The sequence below is a fragment of the Athalia rosae genome, chromosome 4, assembly GCF_917208135.1.
Source record: "Athalia rosae chromosome 4, iyAthRosa1.1, whole genome shotgun sequence".
NCBI lineage: Eukaryota > Metazoa > Arthropoda > Insecta > Hymenoptera > Athaliidae > Athalia > Athalia rosae.
This window is the reverse complement of record NC_064029.1, coordinates 453,622-480,839: the sequence shown is the minus strand read 5'-3', so window position 1 is coordinate 480,839 and position 27,218 is coordinate 453,622. Positions and strand designations below refer to the sequence as shown.

At 41.1% G+C, this 27,218-nt stretch overlaps 4 protein-coding genes across 6 annotated transcripts; 1 reads left to right on the top strand and 3 right to left on the bottom strand.

Annotated features, from left to right (window-relative positions):
* The first annotated feature begins 177 nt into the window (after nucleotides 1-177).
* LOC105687434 lies at nucleotides 178-829 on the top strand. The gene is made up of 3 exons (XM_012403090.2): nucleotides 178-316; nucleotides 402-585; nucleotides 661-829. The coding sequence occupies exons 2-3, from the start codon at nucleotides 451-453 to the stop codon at nucleotides 775-777; spliced, it is 252 nt and encodes an 83-aa protein (XP_012258513.2). The 5' UTR covers nucleotides 178-316; nucleotides 402-450; the 3' UTR covers nucleotides 778-829.
* Nucleotides 801-6,778, bottom strand: LOC105687611 (integrin beta-nu). Of its 3 annotated transcripts, none has more exons than XM_048654717.1 (12): nucleotides 6,044-6,778; nucleotides 4,661-4,902; nucleotides 3,655-3,940; nucleotides 3,388-3,552; nucleotides 2,856-3,314; nucleotides 2,627-2,789; nucleotides 2,373-2,539; nucleotides 2,077-2,249; nucleotides 1,790-1,989; nucleotides 1,574-1,686; nucleotides 1,408-1,499; nucleotides 801-1,294 (listed from the first exon to the last, which is right to left on the bottom strand). In XM_048654717.1, the coding sequence occupies exons 3-12, from the start codon at nucleotides 3,910-3,912 to the stop codon at nucleotides 1,150-1,152; spliced, it is 1,935 nt and encodes a 644-aa protein (XP_048510674.1). In that variant the 5' UTR covers nucleotides 3,913-3,940; nucleotides 4,661-4,902; nucleotides 6,044-6,778; the 3' UTR covers nucleotides 801-1,149. The 3 variants fall into 3 exon arrangements, with proteins under 3 accessions (XP_048510674.1, XP_012258821.2, XP_048510673.1); XM_012403398.3 differs by lacking the exon at nucleotides 6,044-6,778 and adding an exon at nucleotides 5,385-6,031; XM_048654716.1 differs by lacking the exon at nucleotides 6,044-6,778 and adding an exon at nucleotides 4,990-5,034.
* A 1,110-nt stretch (nucleotides 6,779-7,888) lies between these two features.
* LOC105687599 (epidermal retinol dehydrogenase 2-like) lies at nucleotides 7,889-20,595 on the bottom strand. Its single transcript, XM_012403381.3, has 8 exons — nucleotides 20,388-20,595; nucleotides 18,415-19,028; nucleotides 12,070-12,194; nucleotides 11,355-11,465; nucleotides 10,993-11,154; nucleotides 10,419-10,501; nucleotides 10,083-10,199; nucleotides 7,889-9,989 (listed from the first exon to the last, which is right to left on the bottom strand). The coding sequence occupies exons 2-8, from the start codon at nucleotides 18,641-18,643 to the stop codon at nucleotides 9,800-9,802; spliced, it is 1,017 nt and encodes a 338-aa protein (XP_012258804.1). The 5' UTR covers nucleotides 18,644-19,028; nucleotides 20,388-20,595; the 3' UTR covers nucleotides 7,889-9,799.
* A 2,132-nt stretch (nucleotides 20,596-22,727) lies between these two features.
* LOC105687433 lies at nucleotides 22,728-25,152 on the bottom strand. The gene is made up of 2 exons (XM_048654722.1): nucleotides 23,642-25,152; nucleotides 22,728-23,551 (listed from the first exon to the last, which is right to left on the bottom strand). The coding sequence occupies exons 1-2, from the start codon at nucleotides 23,816-23,818 to the stop codon at nucleotides 23,417-23,419; spliced, it is 312 nt and encodes a 103-aa protein (XP_048510679.1). The 5' UTR covers nucleotides 23,819-25,152; the 3' UTR covers nucleotides 22,728-23,416.
* Between the last annotated feature and the right edge of the window lie 2,066 nt (nucleotides 25,153-27,218).

The following is a 27,218-nucleotide window of genomic DNA, read 5'->3' as shown; positions in this document are numbered from 1 at the left end:
TATTATCTGGCTCGTCAATTACTGACGATTCTCTAGACAGAGATCCGAACATAAAGAAAGATGAAGGAAAATTTACTTTTTCAAATGGTGACACCTATACTGGTGGCTACATGATAACCAAGGACAAGCGTGTCATTTCAAGGCAAGGTATTTCGTTTTAGCATTTGAAAAAGGACTTGATTAGTAAAGAATTGGTCATTTAAATTCGTATAAGTCCAATTCATTGCCCAGGCCGTGGAACTTATGTAACTCAGGATTTTAATAATTACGAAACTTACTGGATAGAGGATCGAATCGCCAGTGAAGTCCACATACGGTAGACCGATGATAGAATATACATAAAAAAAATCCACCTTCTAAACTACCGAACAGAGCGTATAGAATAATTGATTGATTTATAGCTACAACAACGGAACACAATATCAAGGATCACTTGGAGTTGACGGCAAAATGTTCGGATTTGGCATCTATACATTCATAGACAATTCTGTTCTTCGTGCAACCTGGGATCAGAACAAACCGGCAATAGATGTTGTTCTTAGAGAGTCTTTAGGATCCATTTGGAATGGTCTCTGTAATGATAAAGTTGGTTTTCTATTTATCTTGCTATTACCTTACGAATTCAAACGTGAATGGAACAATGAATCCTAATACTCACAGGAAATAATGTTCACCTCTGGCAATCATTTTTGGGATGAAATCAGCACTCCAGAAGAGAAGAGCCATCCAGATACTGAAGTGAAACTCGACAACAACGAATTTAAACTCAATCAATGATTTAGGCTTAATCAGATGCAGAATTAACGGCAGAATTATATATTTGAAGATATAGTCATCCGAGTCTCACAAGTTTACACTTCCCAACTTGTTTTATTTCTGTACAGAAGTCAGACCAAGCGGTTTATCGATGGTGCTTATTCTATGAGCGTTCAATCTCAACGAAAGATTGGGGCGCCCTGCATGTATATTTTCCAGTACGGTATTGAATTATAAGTACATGGTACGTCTGAGAATATAATACTACTACACACGCGTACATGCGCACACACATGTTATGGACTAGAATGTATGTAAAGTACATTCACGTATTTAGGTTTCGCAAATAAATTCCTGTGTTTTTTTCATGTACTTCTTTGATCAATGTGGTGACTAATCTTCCTTAATCATTGATGGAACCCGGAAACGTGTCGTTGCAGGGCGAAAAAGTGGATTTTCATCCATTGCATAAACCGTCCGTTTTCGCTCTTCTTCAAACCTAGCATACTCTTTCTTATCTTTCAAGGCTGTGCAGCACCTGAAATCATACTTCATTAACCACCTGTAGCGAAACATTCAAATAAGTGAATGAATAAATCCATTTTTTGAATCTAAAGAACTTCCAGAAAAAAAATAGCTCGTTCCACATACTTCCATATCAGCAGAGCAACAATGCCTAGAAGAACTACAATCAGGAATGCCACTCCTGGGACAAACGCTGCAGGCAACGGAGTTCTGCAGTCCTAAGGAAAGGGGCAGAAAATAGTGATCGCGTCAACGCAAAGGCATTTTCGCGTTAAAAATTTTATGAGAATACCTTGGGTCCAATTTTCAACGTTACGGTGTTGTCTTCGTTGAATTCGTAGACGTAAGGGATCGTACAGACTGTTGTATCCGCATAAGTTCTCACGAAACAATATTGATTACTAGCTGTAAAGAAATATGCATCTATTGTATTTGTATTTTTTTACGCAAGCACTAGCGATATTTTCCCTTTCATGTATCGATTCTTCGTTCTTCTTTCTAAGCTTACCTGTGTCCACTTTGTCAACCATTACCGTACTGTAGACGGTTACATTGGTTTGGCAGAAATTTATAACTTCCTGCGGTGAATCGACAGTCGCGTTCACGCAAGAAGCGTAAAATATGCAAAGTCCGCTTCCACCAGCTCCTGCGGAAGACTCGCAGTACGTTCCGCGGTAAAACAGACCATCCGGAGCAGTAGCATTACATCTGGAAATTCACGCAAGAATAATTTCCAATTATGTATTCAATAGGTAATCATTTCTGGCCTCATTAATGAATTAAGAATTTATTTACCGGCACTGGCCACAATCGCAGTATCCATGCCCCCCGCAAACTTCCTTGCTTCCGGGGGCGATACAGAGATCGTCTCCAGATGGGCATTGACAAGCATTTCCGGCCCAACCATCGACGCAAACACATTTTCCACAGTCACACGTACCCCGATCGCCGCACTCGAGACCATTCGCCTGAAGAGTACAATAAATTCGGATCATTTAACGATTATCATTTTTAATATAACTCGGTCAGGAGTTACTAGAATATGAATATATTATCGTGACAAAAATTTCTTTTTATTTTTCGTTCTGCACCTTATCGCATGGTGAACATTCGCAGAATTGTCCGTTGTATCCTGGATCGCAGGAACACTGCCCGCAAAAACATTCACCACGATTTGAGCACGCGAACGTATCTTTTTGATTGATGCACTGGGAGTTTATACCGTGTCCGGTACTTTCATGGCAGTCACAAGTTTCACCTGAGAAAAGGCGTACACACAATATATGGGATGAGCTCGAGTTCACCGAAATGTCGAAGGACGTATAATCTCGTGTACAATACCGACCTGACCAGCCAGTTTCGCACTCGCATAACCCGCACTCATTTTTGCCATTATTGCAGTAGGAATCGTCCTGCGGATCACAATCACACCCGCAGAGTAATTCAACTTCAATTTCTGTTTCCGAAGCTTCCGAAGCCAGAGCATCCTCGATCACGACTTTTTGTCTCTAAGAATGGAAAATATGTAAAATCTTACGACCGGGTGATGTAGAATATTTCCGTGTGGAACTTACCCAAAGACTTTGATTTTGGGGGCACGATCCCATGGTAAACATTGCCTTGAAATCATAGACTTGACCCTCTATTATGCCTGCGCATTGGGACGTCTTTAATTCTGGACCATTCGAAAGACCGCATTTTGAGAAATATTCGAGTACGAATGGTCCAGTAGAATTATCACGGAGCACAACTTTCGATACGATATCGTGATACGACCTCTCCACGATCTCCAATATGTTGGAACTGTTTGCCGCCAAAGTTGCAACTCTAGCTTTTTCCTCGAGTATAGTTGCGATTCGTTCGTACTCGTCGCGTCTGTCCTCCGTCACGGCAAAAATCAAATTTACTTTGTGCTCCCGCAGAATACGAGATAATTCCGCGAGCGAAGGGTAGTCGTACGTCTTCGCCATGGAGTACTCGCCGTCGCTGTTCAGATGACATTGAAGATCGTTCCTATGAACTGCACCACCCAGCTGATATCGATGAATCAGCGGGATATCATTTAGTTTTCCGCAGGGTGCAGAGAAATGAAATATTATTTCTCACCTTTCCCTCGCCAGCAAAGTGCAAGAGTCCATCGGTCGCAACCAGCATTAATTTTCTAGCTTGATGAGCCCAGCCAACCCGGTCGGCGCAGACAATCGCTTGAACAACCCCGTCGAGGCCTCCCTCCAAGTTATCAACATTTCCTGTTACCGCACTTGCGTTCACCTTGAAAATGCCGCAACGGTTACGATCAGTACGAGCAAAATGGGATGCGCGGAATTCCTGAATCATTCTTGTTTTCTCTAAAAGATCGATTGCAATCTATACCTTGCTAATAAATTCTTGTACATCGCTACTGAGTTGCATGTGGTGTCTGAAATCGTAAAGCGGTGCGCATGTGGTATGTTCGCTTTGGCATGGATTCTCTTCATGCCCAGGAAATACGTATGGCATCAATGGTTTGTCGGCGTAACTACCAAATCCCATACGAAAATTACTCGTAAAGGTACCAAGAGTTCGTGCTAATTTGCCACCCAACGACACTAACGTGTCCTTGTCCTCCTTCATCGACCAGGTCAGGTCCATCAAGTAGTATAAATCGATCGGATAATTTCTGGACATTGCAGATAACACAATTGTTGCTAGCTACGGCATGTCAGATATAATTGAGGTGGAATGATAAGTCTACCTTGGAAAAGATGAGTTCGAATAGAACTGCTGGCACATTTCAATTGTATACGCATACATTGCATGAAATAATAGCAGCAGCATCAGCTAATTGTAAGTCTTAATCGGTAACGCTAAAGTCTATTGATAAGTGTTTGCAGCGGTGCTGTGTGACATATACCGTATTCATTAAGGTATAAAATGTTACGCTTGGTCTTGATATGGAATATAATATCAACATGACGAAATATTATCTACACCGTAAGAGGAAACCTAATTTCACGTATGTACGTATAGCCTTGCAGTGGTGTGGAGATTATTAAGTGTACCGGTATATCGTATACAGAGCAAAATGACGACGAAGTTCGGTCATCGGGCATTTTCTGCTGAGGCACCAAATCTTAACATTCATCTAGATTGTCGCGGTCTCACGAGCATCGCGCGCTGGTCTTTGATCCAAAAATAATAGGACGTGTGTGTGCTTAAATTTTACGTCATACCATACATCTTGTTATCTAAACCTCGTTTTTATGGTTCTGAGAGCTTTTTGCGTTCACGGTTCGAAGATCTCTTCTGTACAGTTATGAACGTTTTCGGCACGAACATCTGATGTCCCGGTGTAATAAATGGATCTTCTGATGTAATTAAGATTTTCATCTGAACTTACTTGGCCGGTCTGAATTGAAGGTTCACCACTTGCGTCGAGTGCGGCCTCAGCTTTACTAAAACTTTCTGAGGACGTAGCTGGACCGGAATTTGCCCCGCTGTAACATCTTGGAATTCTTCGTTTTGGAGATACACCGTTTCCTCTTTTTGGGCGAGCAAAATTGAGGATTCAGGGCATCCCAAAGTTTGTAACGCAGTCGAAGTGCTGCATCTCGGTCTACCGGTAGAAGAATTCGTGTATTCCTGAATGACAAACGCAAATTACGCTTTAAACAGCGATGTCAATAAATGCAGCTTTCGAAACATTTCCGATCGAAGAACGATTCGCACAGTACAAATTGCTGTGCGATAAATCTGCATCCGTATTTAGATAATCGCCACCTCTCATTCCATTCATCGATGATATTTTGTATCACGCGTCGTTGACGATAGCACTATTCGACGTACTATCCGATACTGTGCACAATTCCACAATTGTTATGTTAATTGTACCGACATACCACTCGTGGGTTGGTTTCTGTACGAGTACGTGAAATAAAAATCAGTCGTGTACACGGTACGCGTTCCGGAGTACACCTCATACTCGAAAGTTGAATATAATTATGTACTTCTTGAATTAACAGTTAAATTTTTGTACTCGGTTGCGTAAGCGTTAAAAGATCCACGATAGATTTAAAACTGTGAATTGAGTAGGTGTCTCTTTATTAGGAATACTACCGGCTTACCCAATCGCTGCACCACGCGCACCTGGAATTTGCTTCCAGGCAAGATTTACAGGAAGTTTGTAGTATGCATAAACTCAGACTTCCAGTTTCCTGGGCATCAACGGTGCTTTTCGATGTCCAGAGTATAAGTAAACAGAAGCTCACGAGTTCCGTTATCCTCACCGACCCTCTTTTTTCCTTTGATTCCATGTCGTCGTTCAAAAACTCGAGATTCAAACCCGTTTTTTTTTTTTTTTTTTTTTTTTGACAATATTCTCACGGTGAGTTCATATTACGTGCTGCAGAACGACACACCTAGTATTGTCATTTCGATCGACTATCGCGTTTCCCGGTTCAATTATACGAATTTTATCGATCCCGCTACAGCACGCGCGTGGTAATTACGTTTTATCACTGCTTGTTCTGCTCACGATTTTTCTTTCTATTTTCTGCAAAACTTCCGTACGCTCACGATACGCGAAGCAAACCTTGCAGTCTCCGCGCGACGAGAACTCATACATATGTATACCGAGGTTGAGAAGAGGTACACGTTGCAATAAGAGTCGTTAGTTTTCTTATCAGTTTGATAGCGATAAGCGAATGACAAACTTCAGGAGATCGCTCAGGTGAGCGTCGGCGCGCGTACAGGTGACTCGAGGCTTTAGCAAAATCGAACTCACTTGAATTTTGCAGCCGATTCCTTCGAATCAACCAATGCGCCAATGGTACAAATAGACTCCGAGTACGTCACACGGTTTATTTCATAGATATTTGTTAGCGTTTTGCTGGATGCGCGAAAAAATCTCCGTTTTTCTATAGGATATGAGAAAATTCTTGTCCGATATTAGAGCCAATTTGTCGGAGGTTTATCGTCACATTATATCACGAACTAATACACGGAGGTCGAACGACTACATGTTCGTACAGACGCTCGTACATATATTTGCACAGCTGTTCGTTCGTGGTGCAAAAATGACACAATTATATTAGAAACTCGCCGATACCAGGGTTTTGTCGGTTACCGAAGAGATTACGACAATAAATTTTTTTTACAACCACAACCCGACCTTGATATCACCCGAGCTTGTTAATTTCATTCCATTCCGAGGCACGGCGCACAATTTTAAACATTACCGTCTTCTCGCGACTATAAAATTAATGAAATCGTCTCTACGATTATCTACGATAGAATGAGATCCGAAAGACCCGGGCTCACATTTCGGCTGTTACGATGTACCTGGTGGTATTACAAGTACAGTTATCGGTGCCACCCACGTACGCCAATCGAACCGACGACCGCACGAACGAGACTCCCGCCTCAAATCATTGCAACGTAGAAACAAACAAATTCATTTTGGGATGTTCAACGGCCGGGCTAGACTTTTCTATGCCGACTAGACTGTAACAATAACGGTTCACTCTAGGGCCGGTACTTTGTCGGACTGGCTCGCTTCGCCGACATGATTTCATATTTACCCGCGGTACTGGACTAGGTTGCTGCAAACTTCGTCATAAAATTCATTTACCAGAGCAGAATGCTGATGCGGAACCTATAGACTACATGAGATAATATCTTTCCCCTCTCTGCACGCGTCTTCCGGTGGAAACGATTTCCGCGCTTAGTTCTTGCAAATTTTTTGATCTAATGTTCCTCGGCAAGGATATTACTTTGTTTGCGCCGTAGATACACTTGGCATCCTCGATCTTTCCAAACCCACGTAAATTGAATCGGTGGTTCTTCCGCCTGCTCGATTCTTAAAAGGCATATAGTTGGGTGTAACGTATGGCACGAAGCAAGGCCGGATGTATTTATGAAAAAATACGCGATCGATTTTACCGCCTCGGTAATTCGTTGTTAATTGTATTCGTGTCGTCGTCATAATGCTAGAATGCGAATAAAAATAGACGAGGAAGTGAGCGCACTTTTGTCTAGATAAAAACTGTCCGTTACGTATGGTATGTGCGTAGCGATAATCAGTGAATGTGGACGATACAAACGATGGCCTATTTCAGGAGAACATTGCTGTAGTTTATTTAGACGATGACGTTACGGCACCTCTTCACGGGATGCAAATGCACGGGAATATAATATAGGTAATCGATACCGAATAACTCGGCGTGGCGTAATCTATTTTGGAACACCTCAGGGGGCGGATAATTCACTTGGGAATTATACGTATCGACATCCATCGAGGACGGGATATTTTCAACCGGATCATCCTCGAGCCTAAGAGCTGTTTCTTCGACAAGCGTAATTCAATTTATACTCGTCGAACATTTGAGGCGATCGCCGACTAATTTTCATCCGATTGCGATGCAGGTTTCGCCAAACGGTTGACATAATTTCATAAAAAAATGAATCACATTATAATGGGAAAATTTCTGTGCTCTACTTGTGACGGTGTGCGATAAAGAAATATGTATCATTTAGGAAGTTTCGGTAAGCGGTTGTAAAGATTAGATTAACCTGCGGATATCGCGCGTGAACGCGAGCACGTGGGAATTATTTCTGGAAACTACACGAATAACCGTGTAAATTTTGTACTTTATTGCGTACATTCATAATAATATCATATGTTAAAAATAATTCAATTACATATAAACCATCGCTGCATTTACGATTTTTATCAATTACAATTTATCGCTCAACGATTTGAAAGGCAAGGGATGGCACTCGGCCTAATCTACCTAACGTACATACATAATTGAATGTTAAATTATCTCGAAAGTAATTATTTAAGGTATAATCGTGAGGAGGTGCAATAATGACATCGAAGCGTTCGCGAGAAGAAAATATATAACATTACAAGAATTGAAACGAACGACACGTCGATAATCTCCTCTGGTTATTTATTAAGGCCTTTTATTCGGTTTTTACATTTTCAAATGTTCGTAAATACTCGAAACAAGTGAGAACATGGAATATCGCAATTGCAGGTAAGCACCAGCTCAGAATTGTAAAACCCAGCGAATCTGAGGTTTATGTATCGCCACCCGCGAATTCATTCGAATCTGGATTTCCCATGTGAAAAAAAAAATTGTCATTGAGTCGATTAAAATATTTATTTTTCAACAGGAACGAGCGCAGGGACACTTTTTGCAACCGAACGTTTTCTAGCACCGACAGAAATCACGGGATAAGGCTAGCAAAATTTCAATTCCGCCAACTGAATTTTAATTCAATTGGCGATCGTTGGTAACGAAAGAAAATTATTCAATTGACTCCGCAACTTTTTTCATCACAATTCAGGTACGTCGTTGCCATCTGTTTTTCATCATTGCTTCGATGACCTAATCATAGTATCGTAATTTTTTCACCGTACAATTATTCGTACAATCTATCTAGCTCTGTTATCGCCTGTCAGCTTTTGCCACCTTCTCACCCTCTGGTTATCTACCTGTATCTATACGTTCACACTTAACAATTAATTATAGCACAGGGCGGAATCGGAGGCCACCTTGCACAGGTACATTCGGGATTGTAAATAAGACAAAATATAAGATACATAATCATACGTACAAACGCATAATAATTAAATAATTATTCATCTTAACTGAAGCTATCAGCAGTGACTGCGATAAAGCTTTGACTACACATAGTTATATGCATATCCTAAAAATAAGAGTCACTCATCTGACCGATCTACAACGTAGCACAACCTTAATATTTGTTGAATAATTCATTTTGTCAACTTAATTTATTTATCCGTTTATTTCTTCGAATTCCGATGCTTCATAATATTACACAAAACCTAGCATATAATGTACTTTTCGAGGTAACTAATTTACTTATTCGTTATATTTATGCAATATATTTACGCGTGTAAGATGTGATTTTACCAAAAATACAATATACATCGGATATTGGTCTTCGATCGCCGATCGTCATTATTTCTTCAGCGAAAATAAAGAGCATATATTACGTAACGTATATTTAAATATCTAATCTTATATTAAACATGCGGAGAATCATCTGCATTGAATAGTTTTCGGCAGATGAGCCGACATTTTATCGCTGATAAAACAGCGCAAGGGCAACGCGGTGATTGATCTGCAGCGAGTTCAGCAGTTCCAGTCGTTAAATTCCTTTTCAAAGCAATTTTACCACAAGGCATTGGTCCCCAGTTATCGTCGAGAGCTTTTATAATTATTACGGCGATACCTGTCACTCGATCGAAAAGACAAAAAATATTCTTCGTGATCTGTTGGTCTTCTCTTCAAATTTCTCCAATGAAAAAGTGTTTCGCTTCACGTATACGTATGTAGCGTGAATCCTTCAGCCGCAGTTAGTCGGGTAATTTTGAATTTTGAATGCGTGATTACAAGTGTGAAGTCATCGGAACAAATACCAAGAGAAGGGGGACGCGTCAACATTTCGCAAGGCGAATGACGTGCGCGTACAAGTATTGATAACGTAACGTACAATTTACAAAATTTTAGGGCTTCCTCTCTGAACTCGACACGCGTCTTGCGATTTGATGATGAAGCGCGGAGCCGTTTTGGTCTTTGGAAGGGATGCTAGTGACCTCGGTTTCCGGTATCGAGGGCGATGGTACCCCGTGATTAGGAGACGCGTCGAGGACAAGACCTCGTAAAAACATCGCCGCGCACGTCCACGGAAACATCCTACGGAAATAATTCATAGATTAGTCCTAAATCGAAAGAGTGAGGTGTACGCAAGAATGAACAAATCGGTGGATAGAAAGGTGAACCACTTGCCATTTCAATGCGAGCATGCCTTGAAGATATCCAGGAACAATTGCGTACTTTTCATTACAACGCATCGCTGTAATTACTCTGTCGGCTACCTCGTTTGACTTTAACGTGGGAACAAACCTGAAAATAAGGGGTAACGATTTTTCCATCTCAAAATAATCGTCATAGATCAAATAATTCAAGGATTGTGTAACGCAGGTCCTTTCATTGGGGCGACGATTTATATTCAGGCTAAGAATTCTCACGTCAGGTGCAAAGGTGCGCGGAGCGTGCTCTCGAAAGGAGGTACACCGGTATATCGTATTACGAGTGAAACTTTTATTTCTCTTCAATTCTCACCTGGATTGTACATCCTCGAACATACCCGTGCTGCGGATGAAGTAGGGACAGATGACCGTGGTCTGAATGCTGTAGCCTTCGGCCTGAGAAAGAAGAGAGAAATAAAAAAAGAATAAAAATTGTTACGGTTCAATAATAGAATGTGCAACGGTGAACAATCGTCTTCTGCGGCCTCTGCACCGGTGCACCGTACACGTATTGCGAGGATTTCATATTATTTTACTCGCGAAGAACGTATCCCCGTGTGAATTTCGATTACAAATTTTTCCAGTACATAATGCGTCCTATCGTACGTGATTTGCGTTTCCGCAGTTACCTAATCTCTAATTTGATTCGTGCCGCGACACAACACGACCGTGGCGAGTGTCACAATGAAATTACGGCTTACCGCACCGCTGGTCAGTGTTACCTGGTCGTTGATTTTGATTCCTAAATACGATATAGCCGTGCAGGATGTCATTCACCGCGTTAAATTTATCAATTAATTCAGGTTCACCGTTGGTACGCAACCGGCGATCGCGTCGACGCTGAAACCAGTTCGTAACTAACGAGCTTTCTAATTCTTCTTTCTTACCTCCAACTCCATCCTCAGAGCTTCGTCGAATCCGACTGCTGCAAATTTGGAAGCGCAGTAATCTACCAATTTTGGAATTCCGGTGTAACCCGCCAAACTTGCGATGCTAACGATATGGCCTTTGTCGTCCTCCATCATCCCGGGGAGGAACGCCTTGACCGTCTGAAATCGTTGAAGATGCCATCCTCATTGCCGGTAAAAAAACACCGTGAATTGTTGAATTGAGATCATTTTGCCGTCGGGCATAAATCAGAGAAAACATCCGTCGATTCGAAAATGATTTCACCGATTCACGGTGATACCATGGTAGAAAATTCCGCTGGGAGGATTCTCAATTGTATACGATAACACGATAAACTCACCCAGAAATGACTCATGATGTTCACATCCATCGTACGAATGATCATCTGATCGGGAGTGTCCAGGAATTTCTTCCCTGTCACAATTCCGGCATTGTTGATGAGGATCGTTACCTGTCGAAATAAGTTAGAAAAAAACCGGTCGCGTCAATTAAATTGGAATGATTTACCCCCGAAAGCGAAAAAAGTAGGGCGATGTTTGGCAATAAACGAAAATGATCGATCGTCGGGGGGGTGAACGTTGACCTTTGCGAGTGTGTCCGATAAACTTTCGTGCATACTTTATGCGGAATGGTTTTGCCTGTGGTTTCACTTAAATTATTCGGATTATCTAACATTTGAGTACGTCGATCCCTTTGCAATCTCGTCGTATGTCGGACACTCGTCGGTCCTCGATTCGAATAATTGCAATTTCTGTGATATAATATTATTTACATTGATTGCTACATCGCGCGAAAGCTATCATTATGTGTAACTTCTGCCGGCAATAATTATCGAGAAATGAAAATATACGGCAACTTTGACTCGGTCAACTGGACGGTTAAATTCTCAGCGACTCGGATATATTTCACTTTCTATGACGAAAGAGAAGAGTTTTCGTAACGTCATCGGTCTGCCGGCGCGAATACGCGGGCCAATTTCCATCGGCGATCTACGTTAAAAACTGCAGGAAACGAGGATCGAAGTCCAATTTAACGACACCGAACGAATTTCATACCTTTCCAACTTCTTTACGAAGGAGGGCAGCCTTCTGGTAAACATCCTCGCGATCGCAAAGATCGCAAACGTATCCGAAGCATACGCCACCCGATGCTTGCACGAGTTTTACGGTCTCGTCGATTCCTGTAACAAAAAGTAAAAAAAACACGTGAGAGGTCGTTGGATTTTCGAGAGTACCAAAGTCGCCGGATTTTCGTCTATGAAATCGTTGTGCGGTCTCTTACAGCGATGATAATTGGCGCAACAAACTTTTGAAGCAACGCCCGTTCCTTTCACTATACGTCGAATTGTGTTTTATTTGGAACGATTGAAAATCATTTCTCCTACGGTCGCGATATTTTTTTCAATTATACCCCTCCGCTATGGGTGTCGATATCAGATCTTCACGGTAATAGGCATAATTCTAAAACTTGGCGCGTTACCCCGCAACGCGTTCTCAATTATTTCGCAATCATCGAGTATTCAAATCACTCGGCTCGTGGACGCAAGGTTCGGTTTATGTAGCAGTTGCAGGAGCATTATATCTTCTCGCACAGATGTTTTTGTAATCATTTATCGGGGTTAAAGTATTTCGAATAAATTATCGGAAAGGTAGACAACTCGTTCGCTCGCATGTTAATAGTTTTTTTGATAATCTTTTTTCCTTCAATCTGCGCTCAATCGGTTCATCGAGATGATTATTACGTCGGAGTGGCACAATTATCGGGATAATTACGCAGTCTCATTGACGCACGGTGACCAATCCAGGATAACGATAACAGCCTTGTACTATTTCCGATCAAACGCTCCTGTTGAGCTTCGTACGATATTCTCAAAGGTTGCATATCGCAGTTGCACAAGGGAAATTTCCTCGCTGCTCTTCTACGTCACGATTCTACATACAAGTGCTGAAATAGACCGGTTTAGCGATGCTAGCATGTTCCGCTGTTTAAACAAGTAGTCTGTATTTTCTTCAGAGCAGGGAAAAAAGAAAATAAATCAAATGCATCGTTCGAATCCGGTTCTCACTCGGTTCAATTTCCAGCATTTTCACAGTCTGCGAGGCCTACTCACCTTTCCTCAAATACTTTTCGATATAATTATGCGATTGTTCGAGGACGAGACGATCGTGTGCACCGGTGGTACGCTTTGAAAATGTCGTTGGAATATTATCATTGGGTCAGTCAACCGCGTTGACGGAGCTAATAACTGGGTGCCTCATTGAGTTGCGAGATTCATTCTGAGAAATTTCTACCGATAAATACGAAATTATGGGTCTGAATAATATTTGCGAAACTTACCGGGCGCGGGGTCCGGAATAATGGTGCATGTTGATTGAAGACAGATTCGTATTTTGGTACGCGTGTAAAGTAAAAGAAAAAGTAAAAAAAATTAGCGGTCCAGCATAACGAGTACAACGAATCTATGACGAGACACCGACAATTAAACACATTGTTTTCTCAAATGTTTGCAAAACGCAGACAGCAAAGTCCAAGGTCCTATTTAGCGCCTTGGTTGTTCCACGTTGGACGAGCTCGTCGCTAACATTTAAAAATATGTAAGCTAATAATCAATGCATAAACGCCGAAAACACGTTCCATTCAACAATTTGAAGTCACCGCCTAAGTAACTCAAAAATCGAAAACGTTGTTCTTTGCAAACGCTAAACTATGAAACTGTACCCGCATCGTTAAAGTTCCTTCGAGTCCAAATAGGATCGAGTGTATCGTTTATTTGTTTAATCATATCTAATTGTAGGCGAAATATGACCAAAGCCTATCCGTTCATCTTCGTCGCAGAAGAAGGAGAAATGCAAAAAGTCACGCACGAAATTCCATTATTCAATTACGAAATAGGAAAAATGTCATAGATTTTGTTCAACATCCAGCAGGGGCGACAGATCGCTTGGATCGGCGGCTGGATTTTTTTTCAAACAATGTCGATATCGGATATATTTTTGAACAAATACCTGGATCTAGTTTCAAACCCGTTTGCGCGTGACACATAAATGGCGTCCGTGACAAGTTCCATATAAAATAATAAAAAACGATTTAAAATATTTTTTATCTTATTATGTTAGTCTCGCACGATGCAGGTACTTTTTTTTATCTAGTTTTTGCGAGCGAGGCGAGGCATCAGGGACGTCATCGGCCGAGTTTTTTTTTTTTCATTTGCAAGAGCCCAAGAATCTCATTCAACGAGTCCATCCGGATTTCAATGATTTTTTAGTCCTCCGAGATGATCGAGCCACGTTATGTACATGTATGTATGCGGTGTGTCAATAATTCAAATACTATTGGAAATGAATGTGATTCTCGTAATCGTTATAATGATTCATCGAGTGTTCGTATTTGAGCGGTGTAACGCGAATAATTTGATTTCCATACCACGTTCGGCAGAGAATAGCATCAGGGGACTTTTGGCCTCGCTAATTCGTATACGCTGACCTGCAATTAGCCTTCGGACAGTTTGCGACTTTAAAACGTTTTATACGTACGACAAGGGTTCATTAAATACAATTCACGAAAACTGACAAATTTGCCTGTTACGGCTCATTGTCAGTCGTCTTTGTCGCGCCGAGCATTATTTTCGCTATACTAATAGTGGGACTACAGAAGTACCTGTGCACAAAATTCAAATTGTGCAGCACACTGCAGCGATGTCATCGATTCATCCCACTGATCGCATTTAGTTTTTTCCTCACATGTGGATAGCGAGTCTTATACCGTCTAATGTCATCCAAGGATCGCGAGATCAACGTGAACCTTTCGTGAGTTGGACCCACAACGGACATAAATGTACATCGTACATATGTACGTACATTGGCACGCCCTTCGATATTGACGAAGCGTACCGCGCCGTGGTGGTGGATCGCGTTGCATAATGCACGATAAAAAATTATTTTATAATCTCCCTGGCGCAATACGGTATGACCGTATTTGTCACCCCGGCCCCGCGAGGTCGTTATAGAATTATAGAAAGGTGTACGCGTTCGTACGGGTATGCGATGGGCAGGTACCGCGATGCGGTCGTCACCCATTGCGCCTAGTAAAAGATTAGATTTATATCGTAATACCAACACGCCGCTCGAACACAGAAACGAAAAATGTGTGCCAACGCGAATGAGTCAAGAATAATTATTACCGATTATCGAAGTCTCCTATAACGCATTGATAAAACCAAGTAGCATCACCTCTGTCCTTCGATGCGTTCGTACCGTCGATTAAAAAAATTCATCCCTTTGAATTCTGAGAGGCGGTAACGCGTTGCCGTCTCCACCTCGCGATGTAATGATTTTGGAATTTATTACACCGATTATATAGAGATGGGCGGCTGGTATGACCACGGAACGCCTATATTGACCATGAATTTGGGCATTGAGGAAGAACTGGCAATACGCAACGTGTACGGCGTGGGACGATACGACGATCGGGAAGGCCTTCGCCCGAATTTCCACTTCCGTCGAAGTAAGCTCAATGAAATAACAGAATTTCAGAGAATCTCCTTGGCGCGATATTGATATCTGCGGACCGCTAACTCCGACCAAAAGGGCTGACCTATAACCATCGTTGAACAGATATCGCATGTTGACTGTATACATATTTCGTACGCTGATAATAATTAGGCAAATTACACACGAAGTCGAGTTTATATATTATGCGGTAATTTTCCTCAGAAGTCTAGGCGACGTACACCTAATATTAAAACTGAACGAAAAATTTACACCAGTTGGATAATTTCAGCTGTAAGACGTGAAAGAAAGAGGAACGACATCGGCCAGTTTGATTATGGATTAATTGAAAATAACATCGTGTAAGAATTCGATTCTTACGTCAGGGAATTAATTGTATCACATTGCAGAGCGAATGTAAAAAATTCGATGGAATGACAGAGCAGACGACGTCGAAAGAAATTTGATAATAGCTGATATGATATCACATGTCGATGCGGCACTTAGCATTCTTCCAGTTAATCTTATTCAATGAGTCCCTCACATTTCTAAATTACTTTGACATAACATAATTCCAAAATTTCACCGGACTAGCGTACCAAAGAAGACTAATTCGGTCGGAATGATAACGAAAATAATTGTGAAGCGAAAAATTTTGTCTTACCGTCGAATAACGATTTAGAATCGTGGCGATTCGAGATCAGTGAACGTTCTTATCTTTCCAATCGTTGTGTCAACGATAATCCTTGACATAATTTCTTTTAATTCGATTAAGATAAAAAAAAAAAATAAAAAACAAAACCGCACAGAAAAAGCCAAACGAGTTTATAGTATACATAGAGCAGGGAAGAAGACCCCGTTTGAAGAAATTATGCAAAGATGCTAGATCCATATATATTCACATTTTGGGCGAACAGGTCGAACAATTTCCTGTGAACCGGTTTTTTTTTTTCGTTTTTTGGTTGGCTCTTTTTTTCTTTCTTGTTTTTTAATCATAATTGTGGGTAGATATTTATGGAGCTCGATAATTCCGGTAAAAATATAGCGGAAGTTGGTCGCCAAAATAAATTATACATCGCACACTCGTAATGTCTCTTTTACGTCAAAGGACGTTGTCCTAAAAATAAAAAAGATATAAAAAGATAACAATTAGTGGCTAATGGGGAACGGATTGATTATGGAAGTTTGAGTTTAAAGACATTGCAGACACGCGGAATCTCACGAATTTTACGATTACACAAAATTTACTCGGAGGGAAAGTGATGAATTCTGGTTTTCGATATAATTTTGGAAAGTTGAGAACTTGTATAGTGGCCTCGAACCGTAAGCTCTGTTATAATTAGGGGCAGGGGGCAGAACGGGGTACCCGAGGAAAGCCCGAACTTCTTTTTCTCATTTCTATTAGAAGCAAATGAGAAGGATCTTCAGTTACCGTGAAATAAAAAAAATTCTCTAAATTGAATAATTAAAATTTTCTATTTTATTAACAAAGACATGACTTCTCCCGATGACGCGTCAGATGGGGAATATACGAGCGATTGAACGATCGTCGATCGCGTTGACGGAAAAAATTGCCAGGTGATAAAATCAGGGTAATCGAAGTAACTTTTCATTCCGTTGCACAAGACGGCGTCCATGACCTGTCCAACGTAGTTACGTACCGTACGCGCCTGCAGTCCCAACTCTGCGCTCGAAACAATTTACAATTAGCGAACTCCGCGAAAGTATCGCAATCGTCTAGGCTAAGCTTCGCTTCTCAACCTTACGTCCCTGTTCTCAATAGTATTTATTTATTTATTTGTTCATTTATTTATTTATTTATTCATCTCTACGATTTGTAGGGTCTCCCGCAATGGAGGAAATCGCATATCCCAACGATCCATTATGACGAAAATCAGGGATGCACGTTACCGTTCCTCGGAAGTAAAGTTTATTCGTTCAGCGATGTGGCAACTTTCATTTACACCACCGCGATACTTGGATCAGTTGCATACCGCGTAAGATTTATCTATAGAAATCAAATTTACAAGATATGATTATGCGACGAAGCTATTCCAGAAAGCTCGATACAGCGCAGCGCATACTTGTACGTTTCTACGACGCGACCACCATGCAATATAATTTTGCGCAATCATTTTTGTTCTCATTTGTATATGTTCTTTTTCATTTTATTTTTTACCCACACGCTTTAGAAACGCGGAACGCTTGCATAATATTTACGACACATCGAAAAGGGAAAGAAAAAAAATAAAAACTAACGAGCGGTATTCGAGAAGCGCGTCATGAAAGTTGCGATCATTCCACCTGTACGAGTGTGCAATAATGACTACATGCGTATACACCGTGGGTGTAATTGAGAAAAGGCGAATTGCGATAAACCGACGTTGCGAAGACACGTGGAAAATTGAATGGCGACGCGAGACGATAAAGATATAATGATATCGAGACAGGCCATCGCCTCCTTCTGAAATTGAAATTCACGGGTGTCAACGTAGGCGAGTCGTATAAACGTTATTCGAGGGAGAAAGTTTACCTCGTGTTCAAAACCGCTAGCCGGTTCTATCGAGCGGTGAAACGTAATGAAATTTAGAGCACACCGTACGGATCTGCTGGAACGGCCATCGAAATCACGAACACGTGCGAAACGCATAAAGGAAAAGATCGGGCATCTCATCGAATCCAACGATCCGCGATTCCAACTCCTTCGGGATTCAAAAAGTGTCTGTGACGGGGCGGGAAAATCCCCCGCGTTGGGATCCCGACAAAAAATGATTCGAGGGACGATCAATTGCACATCCCGTTCCTGGGAGGGTGAATGAATTTTTCAAAATAGATAACGACCCGCTCTGAAGATGGTAACCATTTTGGTAATTAAATTAAAAAAAAGATATCAGGTCTGCCGCTGCTACTTACCGCTCTTGTTGATGTCCCAGACAACGACCACCGCTCCAAGGTTTGCTAACCTGAGACTGATCAGTCTTCCCAGTCCACTTCCACCCCCGGTAACTAGGGCGACTTCACCGGCTACACTTTTCATTCGATATTTAAGGGGTGTGAATAATTTTATAATTCCTTCGACGATGGCGAACAGCGAAAGTAACAAGAAGCCGATAATATCTCCGGTCGATTTTAGGAACGACATGTTTTCGTTTTGTCTCGTTGTTCTTTTTCACCTCACAAATAAACTTGGAATGAATTCAACGTCTCCGCCAGTGCGTCTATTCCGGGCACAAGTGCATACGGAAAACTTTGCGGCCTCGTTGATTATTCAGCCTGAGATCACACTTTGTACCGTGAATTTTTTTTCCAAAGCTTACCAAACACCTGCGACCCAACGGCTGATTATTAATACAGCTTAATTCAGCTCGGATTTGTCAGTCGGTAGCTCGCTGCGGCGTACCATCGAAAGCGATCAGTTTGCGAGGTCGACGGATCTATAAACACCCCCGACGAAGAACTGCGGCTGCGTCAACCACCGGTTTATTTGAAAGCCTATTTTCGAACACGGAGAGAACTCCGACGATCATCTGTAACAAAGTCGAAAAGTGAAAAATTAATGGTCGATCATCGAGAGCGATGCGCTATTCGAACTCCCTTATATCTTATCATCCCAAGACGCGATAGAATCGCGCAGCGGTTGATCCAAGTTTCGCTTTATCGCGGTATGAAAATTATCTGGGAGAAAGATTTCAATGGTAGACAAGATATTATTATTACGTTACCATGCGAAGCAACCGGATAGCTACTTTCTAATATAATACCCGAATCTCTCTGTGAACACTTTCATTCGACAGCAGCTCACGGAAGTTTGTTTTTTCGTTATTTGAATTTTCTATAGTAGCGGATCGTCGAGACTGTCGTCCGAGAAAGAGTCGATGATTTAAGAATTATTCGTCTCGAAAAAAAGAACCAAAGAAAAAAAAAAAAGAGAAAGAAAGAAACATATAAAATGAACGAATAAACAACGATCGAGGTACGATTATGACCGTGTCCACGTATGTAGTTATAAAAATTGCACGTTAGAAGTCGTTTGAGCACGTGTCCGTGCTACTAATTTTATTTGAACGCAAACATTACGTACGAGATCAAAGCCTGGTGGAATACCTATACCGATGAATTACGTATAAATAAACATCAGCCTGCCAATAGAGGAGTCAATTTCAAACAAATCATGCAACGTACTATTGAGTAATGCAAACAATCTCTCAATGACTCTACGCCATGAAACAAATCCCAATTGCTGACCTTCCTCTACTGTCCTTGGAATTTACCGACATAGTTTTTATGGCTTTAAGGGACGGACAATTTTCGTCAAGTGTCGTTGAGATTTTCAAAATTCATCGACCGTATAGAACTGCATAGTTCAGTTCGAAATATGCCCGAAAAATGCCGCAGATGCGACGAGCGGATGACGGTATCCTACTTATACTTATTTGCATAAAGGTATAACTAACAGTAAACTCCTAGTTTCGAATACCTAGTAACGAGACCTCAAATTCGTACGATGGAAATTTATAAATGAGAGTCGATATTCTCTGACGGAAGATTCGTCAGAACGGTAGCTTAGCGGAGAATCTCTAAAACCTTCGTCGCACGTGAAAATTCTTTTTTAACCACAGGCACGCTCATTGATAAATTAAAATACGCGCAAGCCGTACGTCTCGCAGGATATTTCAAAGTGGGCATGTAACAGGTAGTGCAATTAACTGTATCGAGCGTAACGGTATTATACTCGATATTCGCTTCTCCCCGGGGCGATGCAAAAAGGACGATGAATCACGATGAGAAAAAGGAGAAGCGTTGGATTCGAAATATGTGACAGTGTATTGTGGTAGGTAGGCTGCAATCGAAAGTTGTTCGAGACTAGAATAAAAACAGATTCCTACCCGCAAATTGAGACGAGACCTGCACGATACGACGATATCCTATCGCCACTATGGTTGCGGCTACACTGAACCGAACGGTGCGGAGAACTGGAAAGACCGTCCTCGGCGTCGGTGTTCCCCTTCTCTTTTACGGAAGGTACGAGTCTTACCAGGTAAAGTAAGACCGTACAACGAGAAACAGAAACGTCGCTCTTGTTGTCATAGATTATTATTTGTACTTATCTCGTCTGTCGTCGAATTTTGGAACTCTCAGCTCCGATCGTTCGAACATCGGTGCACCGGCAAACTTCGAAGACTCGCGAATCCATGTCGATTTTTCGAATACCTCCGTTGGTTGAATTTCGCGAAAATATAAATAAAACCGTGAGGGCAAAAGGGTTATCAAAGTGACGCGGATCACTCCGACGAATAACGATCAAACAAAATCTAATTGTCCGAGATGAAATAACCCCGTGACTCCGGCAACGAATCATGCGATTCGGCTCGCTACTTACGATGACAAAGACGACCACTTGTTACGGCATCGCATGTTCTATGGGTACGGGTTGAGCGATCTCTCAAAATTGCGTCAACCGGTCGGACGAGTAATGTTAGAACCAGCCAAACGCTCCTGGGACCCTCGCCCCGGTAACGACGTCGCGGACCCTCTTTGTTTTCGCATTGGGAGCGAGTTTTGCGGTGCACTGCTGCATGCGAAATTGACGAAGATGTTCATAAATAGAATCCGAAACATGGAAAAAGTTGCAACTTTCGCAAGTTCCAATTTTCAGGCATCTCTTCCGATTCAAAAGTTTCAAGTCGCGGCCGCTTATTGTTAGTGACGAGAATTCGATTCGACGATGAGTTTTCAACGACTCTAGCCAATTGAGGATCAGGTTTACCAGAACCCACCTTCGTGAGATTCCAACATGAATATACAATAGTAATCACGCAGGTAATTACCTTATTCGATACGCACATACTTGTCCGACATATCTTAATTGGCATGCGGTTTATATACAGCGCTACAGCCTGTAACATCGTATAGACTTCCAACCGTATACACAAACCACGGAAACCGACGTTTCTTCTTTCCTGCTGGTGAATTTGAAGTATGTCAAAACCGTCTTCGCGATGACCTGAAATAGGATGCACCTGCTTTATTTAAAAAAAAAAACTGCCGCATTAGTTTGTGCAAATTTTGTGGTGTGGACCGAAAGCACAAGCTGTATCTCAAGGCGGTCGTGTGATCCTCGAACGATAATAATTATCGCGTTTTCTCGTACGTACGTACGTACACGGGCAATAGGTATATTCCGTTCAAACAATTAGCGAATCCTTGTATATCGTATATTCGCGCGCTTGAATTTGCTGTTTTTATGCGATCGCGGAATTCATTTTATTCGGCGTCCCAAGGTATACGACGGGAAAAAACAAACACGTCCGATTGACGATAACAAAATAACAAATAAGACAACTTGTGCAGCGATGCAACCCGAGTTTCAAAGTATTACAGCAACGTTGATGCGGAAGGATTCGAATCTAAAACGTATACCTATGGATAAATTAAGCACGTAACGCGCGTAAGGCACGTCGTATGCAGAAATATTATTTATTACGGGTTTACAGTTGGTAATAAAATTATATAGTTCTTTAATGATGACGAGTGCCGGATTTGCTAGACGGGAGAAAAATCACAAGACGGGTCAAGGTGGCGATGTGTAAAGATCGGAAGAAAAAAAGGTATCATAAATTTGCCAAGTTTTACATTTATTTTTTCACGCGTGAGTCAGTATTTTGAATGAATTATTGTACCGGTATATCGGTTGTTCCGCTTATCTACGTCACTATTGAATTTACCATCGGGAATTGCAAATATGAGATATATGGACCAAGATTTGTCAGACCCGATATACAATGCCCGGAAGGCACCGATGTTATACCTACTTCCGTTTATCGGCCATCATCTATTGTCGCTGCTCGGATAATATTTGTCTACTCGCGGTTTTGTCTGAGAAAACTTCAAAGTATCTCCACCTCCCGTTGGGTTTGAAATGCTTCCAGAGAAAATGGAGAGAAGATCGGGACGGCGATGGCCTTACATCTCGCCTACAGCATTATGTAATAAAGTAAATCATCGCCATGTTATATTACATATCGCCGAATTATTTCAACGATCATTGAAATCTTGAAAATTTCACTCAAATTGATCATAGAAGACTCGTGTGATAACCTGTGGATTATTGAAAATCAAAATTATATTCCTACTCCTCTCCCCGTACTTTTTGATAAATCGGGTATCAGGAGTTCGAAAAATTGAAAACTAAAATACGTAGTCGAGTCGAAAGATGCGAGTTGTCGTAACTATGTGCCTTACAGTTTCATCTAGTCGAAGAGTTGAATTCGTCTGAATGGATGCTGCTGTATGGAAAAGTGAAAGTGGTCCACATGCGATTAGTTGTTTAGTGTTTAACATGCCTTCATGGATAACCCTGTAGATGCATGTATACGTTTATGAGTATGTATAGTTTTCAAGCGGATCTTCGTGACTTTTGTCACTTTGCTAAGGACGAGAGAATATCTTTTCAGAATACACCGAGGTATACACCGTACGGATAATAATTCCGTCTGAAGATTGATTTAAAATTGAGGTTTTGAAAGGGTCGAGCCTGTGTCAGTTATGACCAGATCTTACACTTCGATGATACCGTGATACTCTTTTTCAATTATCGATTGACTTTTATCTCACATTCGACCACTTGAAAAAGCAATAAAATGCCGTATTGTATACTTGCCCGAATGCATTATTCATAGTTCGTAAATATTCAAAAACCTCTGTCAATATTTGGGAAAAAAAACCAAAAACCAACTCAAATTTTTGGTGAAATGTGCTGTAAAACATGTTCGTACATTCGTTCGGTACATCTAATCCCTCGACTTTATCATGTAAATGTTGGCAAAAATTTTTTTACAAACACTCGAGTCTAATAATTTTGATTGCGATCGACACACCGATCGTCATAAAACTTGTTTGACAGTTTGTCGCCCGATTATTGAATCTTATTCATCTTACGAGCTGCATGATCAGCGCGCTGATTCGTGAGTTTCAGTTTGCGTCTGTACTCAGCTTTGCTTCGATACTGCTCCGGACATTCTTGTTTCTTTCGCAAATTCGTATTGACCACCTGAAAATTTCATGATCGTTTGATCAGCATTGCTGCTGCGCTGCTCTGATGGAAGAATAAAAATTTCCCACAACTTGGATTACGATATACTTTGCGCAAGAGGAGAACGTTGGTCCTTTTGACGTTGGTACCGGTAGCTGGCAGATGTAAATTCGCCCAAAATTTCCTATCTCGTTCCCAAATTCGCGCGTACTCGTTCTGGATTATTTTGGTCATGCTATGCCGAGATTCTCTGGAAAGTAGAGCAGAAATTCGTTTCCATGCCATGTCGCCTCAATGTAACAAAAATGGCTCGGAGAGCAATGTTAAAAAAGAAAGATACACGATATGTGCATAAGTGGGGAAAACATATCCTTATTGCAGATCCGTGAACGCGGACGGATCAACTGCAATTTGCCTCTGGGCATTTATGCGGATACATTATGTTCGAATTATGGCAGAGAAAAGAATCGTTCGAGCTGCTGACGTATGTTTGTTTGTTTGATGGAAGATGATTTTTTTCCCACAATTATTCGACGATAGAAATTGGAGCATGAATTTTTACGCGCCTGGGTCAATCCTTTCAATTTCGTTGAAATATTGAACGAGAAAAAAAATTACCGCCAACTGCAAAATAAATATTTATACATGGATAACCCGCTGAACTGACTTTTCGTAAGATGGCTCGAAGCGCTTCAATCGAACCATTTCGGACGATAAAATGTTATCCGTGGGTCGCACGAGAACCGCAGGATGCCATACGACGGGTTTAGAAGTCATTACGTCGATCGGATCGAGTCAACCTGTAGCCAGATGAATAAATTTTACGAATTATTTAACGTTAGCGAATGAATTGCACTTTAGTCGAGAAATGAACGCGCTCCATTTGATAAAAACGATTCACCGTCAATTTGACAACTTCGCGACGATCGTACATAGGTGTGATATTTTTTGTTTTTCGAAATTCTCGGACTGATCGGTAAAAAATATCAAGTGTATTACAGCCGATGATTTATAAAAGATTTCGCTGTAATTATTATTTTTTTTTACGTCGCTTGTACGCGCAAACTTCCCACCTAGAATGCTGGAAATTTATGAGTTATTAGGGAATAAAAAATCATCGACGATCTTCCGAATAGATGAGTGTGAAGTAACAACTTCACGGCCGGTAATTATTAGATGATCTTACAAGATCCGCGTTGTCTGCGACGGCTGAACACGATGATAAGCATATTTCAGCCAGGCGGCAGTAAGAAAACCATATGAACACGAGGTGTGTATGTGATACGAATAAATGCTGGACCACACTTTGCTGATATTTCAACAGCGATTAATTGAGTTATCGTGGCGATAGTAACGTGTGAGCAAAAAATTATTATTCGATATAGATATTAGTATGCATAGGCATTATACACATGAATTCATAATTGGGGGAGATTAATTTTGTTCTACAAGTGATTCATTGCTAGCCGTACAGAATTTTTTTCACTACGATTTGTTTATTCAAGCTGCTATAAATCAAAATTCCGTTTGACCGGGTAGCTCTACGACCACCTCTCATTCAATCTTCTTTTAAAATGACCGAAGGGATACTGAGACCATAGATATATTGAACTGAGACCTTGCTGAAAATTTCCAAGTTCAAATGAAAAAAAAAACCACAGACCAGTGTATGTTGCCAAATTTTTATAGAGTTCGCGAAAAATTAACCCGACATGTCGAGTATATTGAGGATTCTTTCGTTATTCAATATATTTATGCTAGCGTGTATACGTGTACCACCGTATCGTGAATATTCTTGGCCACTCCGTAGCGCCTGACTACTCGCAACTTGAATGACCGACCACGTTTAATTATAAAATATTCAGTTCGAGCTTCGTAATGTTATTTAAAGGTAGAGACACCATCCCAAAAATTTAAGAGACTTGAATTCAAACTATTCATAACAAAATTTACCGTCAGCCGTTTTGCAGAACTATTTCAACGATGGCAGAGGATAGGAAGGAAACGGAGGAGAGGGAAGATTGAAAAAAAAAAAAAAAAATCATAACTTTTACAATATCCAGTCTTTTTACGATTAAATTTGAAAGTATGGAATATGCATGAAATATACCCGCTGCTTTCATGGAGAACGAAAAAAGTAATAATCATCTCGTAGCTCGCGTTCCAAAAAATGTACATTTATTTTGAGATCTGGGCGGTACATTCGTAGCGTCAATGTCGAAACCCAAATCATTCTGGCGAGGAAAGACGATATTTTATGCCGTTCGTGATGTTCGCATAATTTCGCGACCATTATCACATCAGCTTCTTCACCATTCGAGTATAATTACCAGGAATACTTAACTGAACTTTGCCATTTTTAGATTTAGAAACTTATATTCGTTGCTGCAGGAATTCAAAAACCTTTGGTTTGCTTCAGTTTCTCATTTTTTTCGGCTACGTAACTCATTTTATTGGAATATGTTATATACGGCCACAGCTATACCCAAGTACGTACATGGTACACGTGTGCATTATTCAAGTCTGCGATACGTACGTACACACTACATGACGCATCGTCGAAAACATTCCCTGTACAAACTTATACCTAGATACGTCTGTACGGTAGACACCGTATTGAATATTCATACGATTCCTTGTTGTGTGTAATTTGCGCATTTTTCACCTCCGCTCGTCAACTTAACGTACGCTATGTCGATAGGTGGGCGAGGGTTCCTCAGGAGAAAGAATAAACCATTGAAATGTCGCCGCGGGTGTCCTTCGGTGAATCGGTTTTCCTATGCCGCAAGAATAACCAACGAGATCGAAATTGCTGCAGCGGTCGCGCACTTTTCAGTGCGTGACCGTTCGGCAATTCGATTACTCGGTCATTCGATCGTAATTTGACTTTATTTTTCCATTTCTCGCCTTCTACTCTTTCAGCCGATCGACCTGCACGCGTGGGCAAACGCGCGTGGCGATGAGTTCTCGTAGAAAGTGGCGGCTGTTAATTTGACCGAACGCAAGACGTACAAAATTGAATTCGTTCCTTTTCGAAAAAGAGCATGTTCTCTGTCGTCTTTTCTCTCTCGTTTCCCAGAGAATCAAATTTTCGAACGACGTTCTAAAATATATCGCTAATTTCAAACATCGTGCGACGTGCACCAGGAGTCCACGACGTTGTTTAGGAAATCGAATGTAAAAAAAGTGCGAGCATTCGATCCATTCACCCGCCGTAAGGTAGGTACGTCGAAAGCTTTCTCTCAAACTTATAAAACAAGAAGAAGAATAAAGAAAACAACAGTTAGCAGTTAAGAGAAACTATCTACTGTACTATCTAACTCTCAACACTCTACCTATGCCAGACGAAATGCAGCGGACGATTCGCTCATCGGAATACAAACTGCGGTGCTTAAAAAGTTTGCGACCATATCTTGTAAATTAGATGGAATTTCTATACTACGCCGCGTCGATTCAACCGATCTTATAAGGAAGTGAGCGGATAGGTATTTATTTCCTGCAGCTCATAGTCTTGCAATTAAATCCAAGCGGCTGTGGTAGTAGTTTGCATCAAATCCACGTGCATAAGTGTATAATAAATGAGATAATTTGATGAAAAGTACAATGACTCGATGTCCCGATCTTCCATATAAATGACTTTCTAATCATTAAAATTATTCTGTTATTCATTCGTTCCGGACTCTCC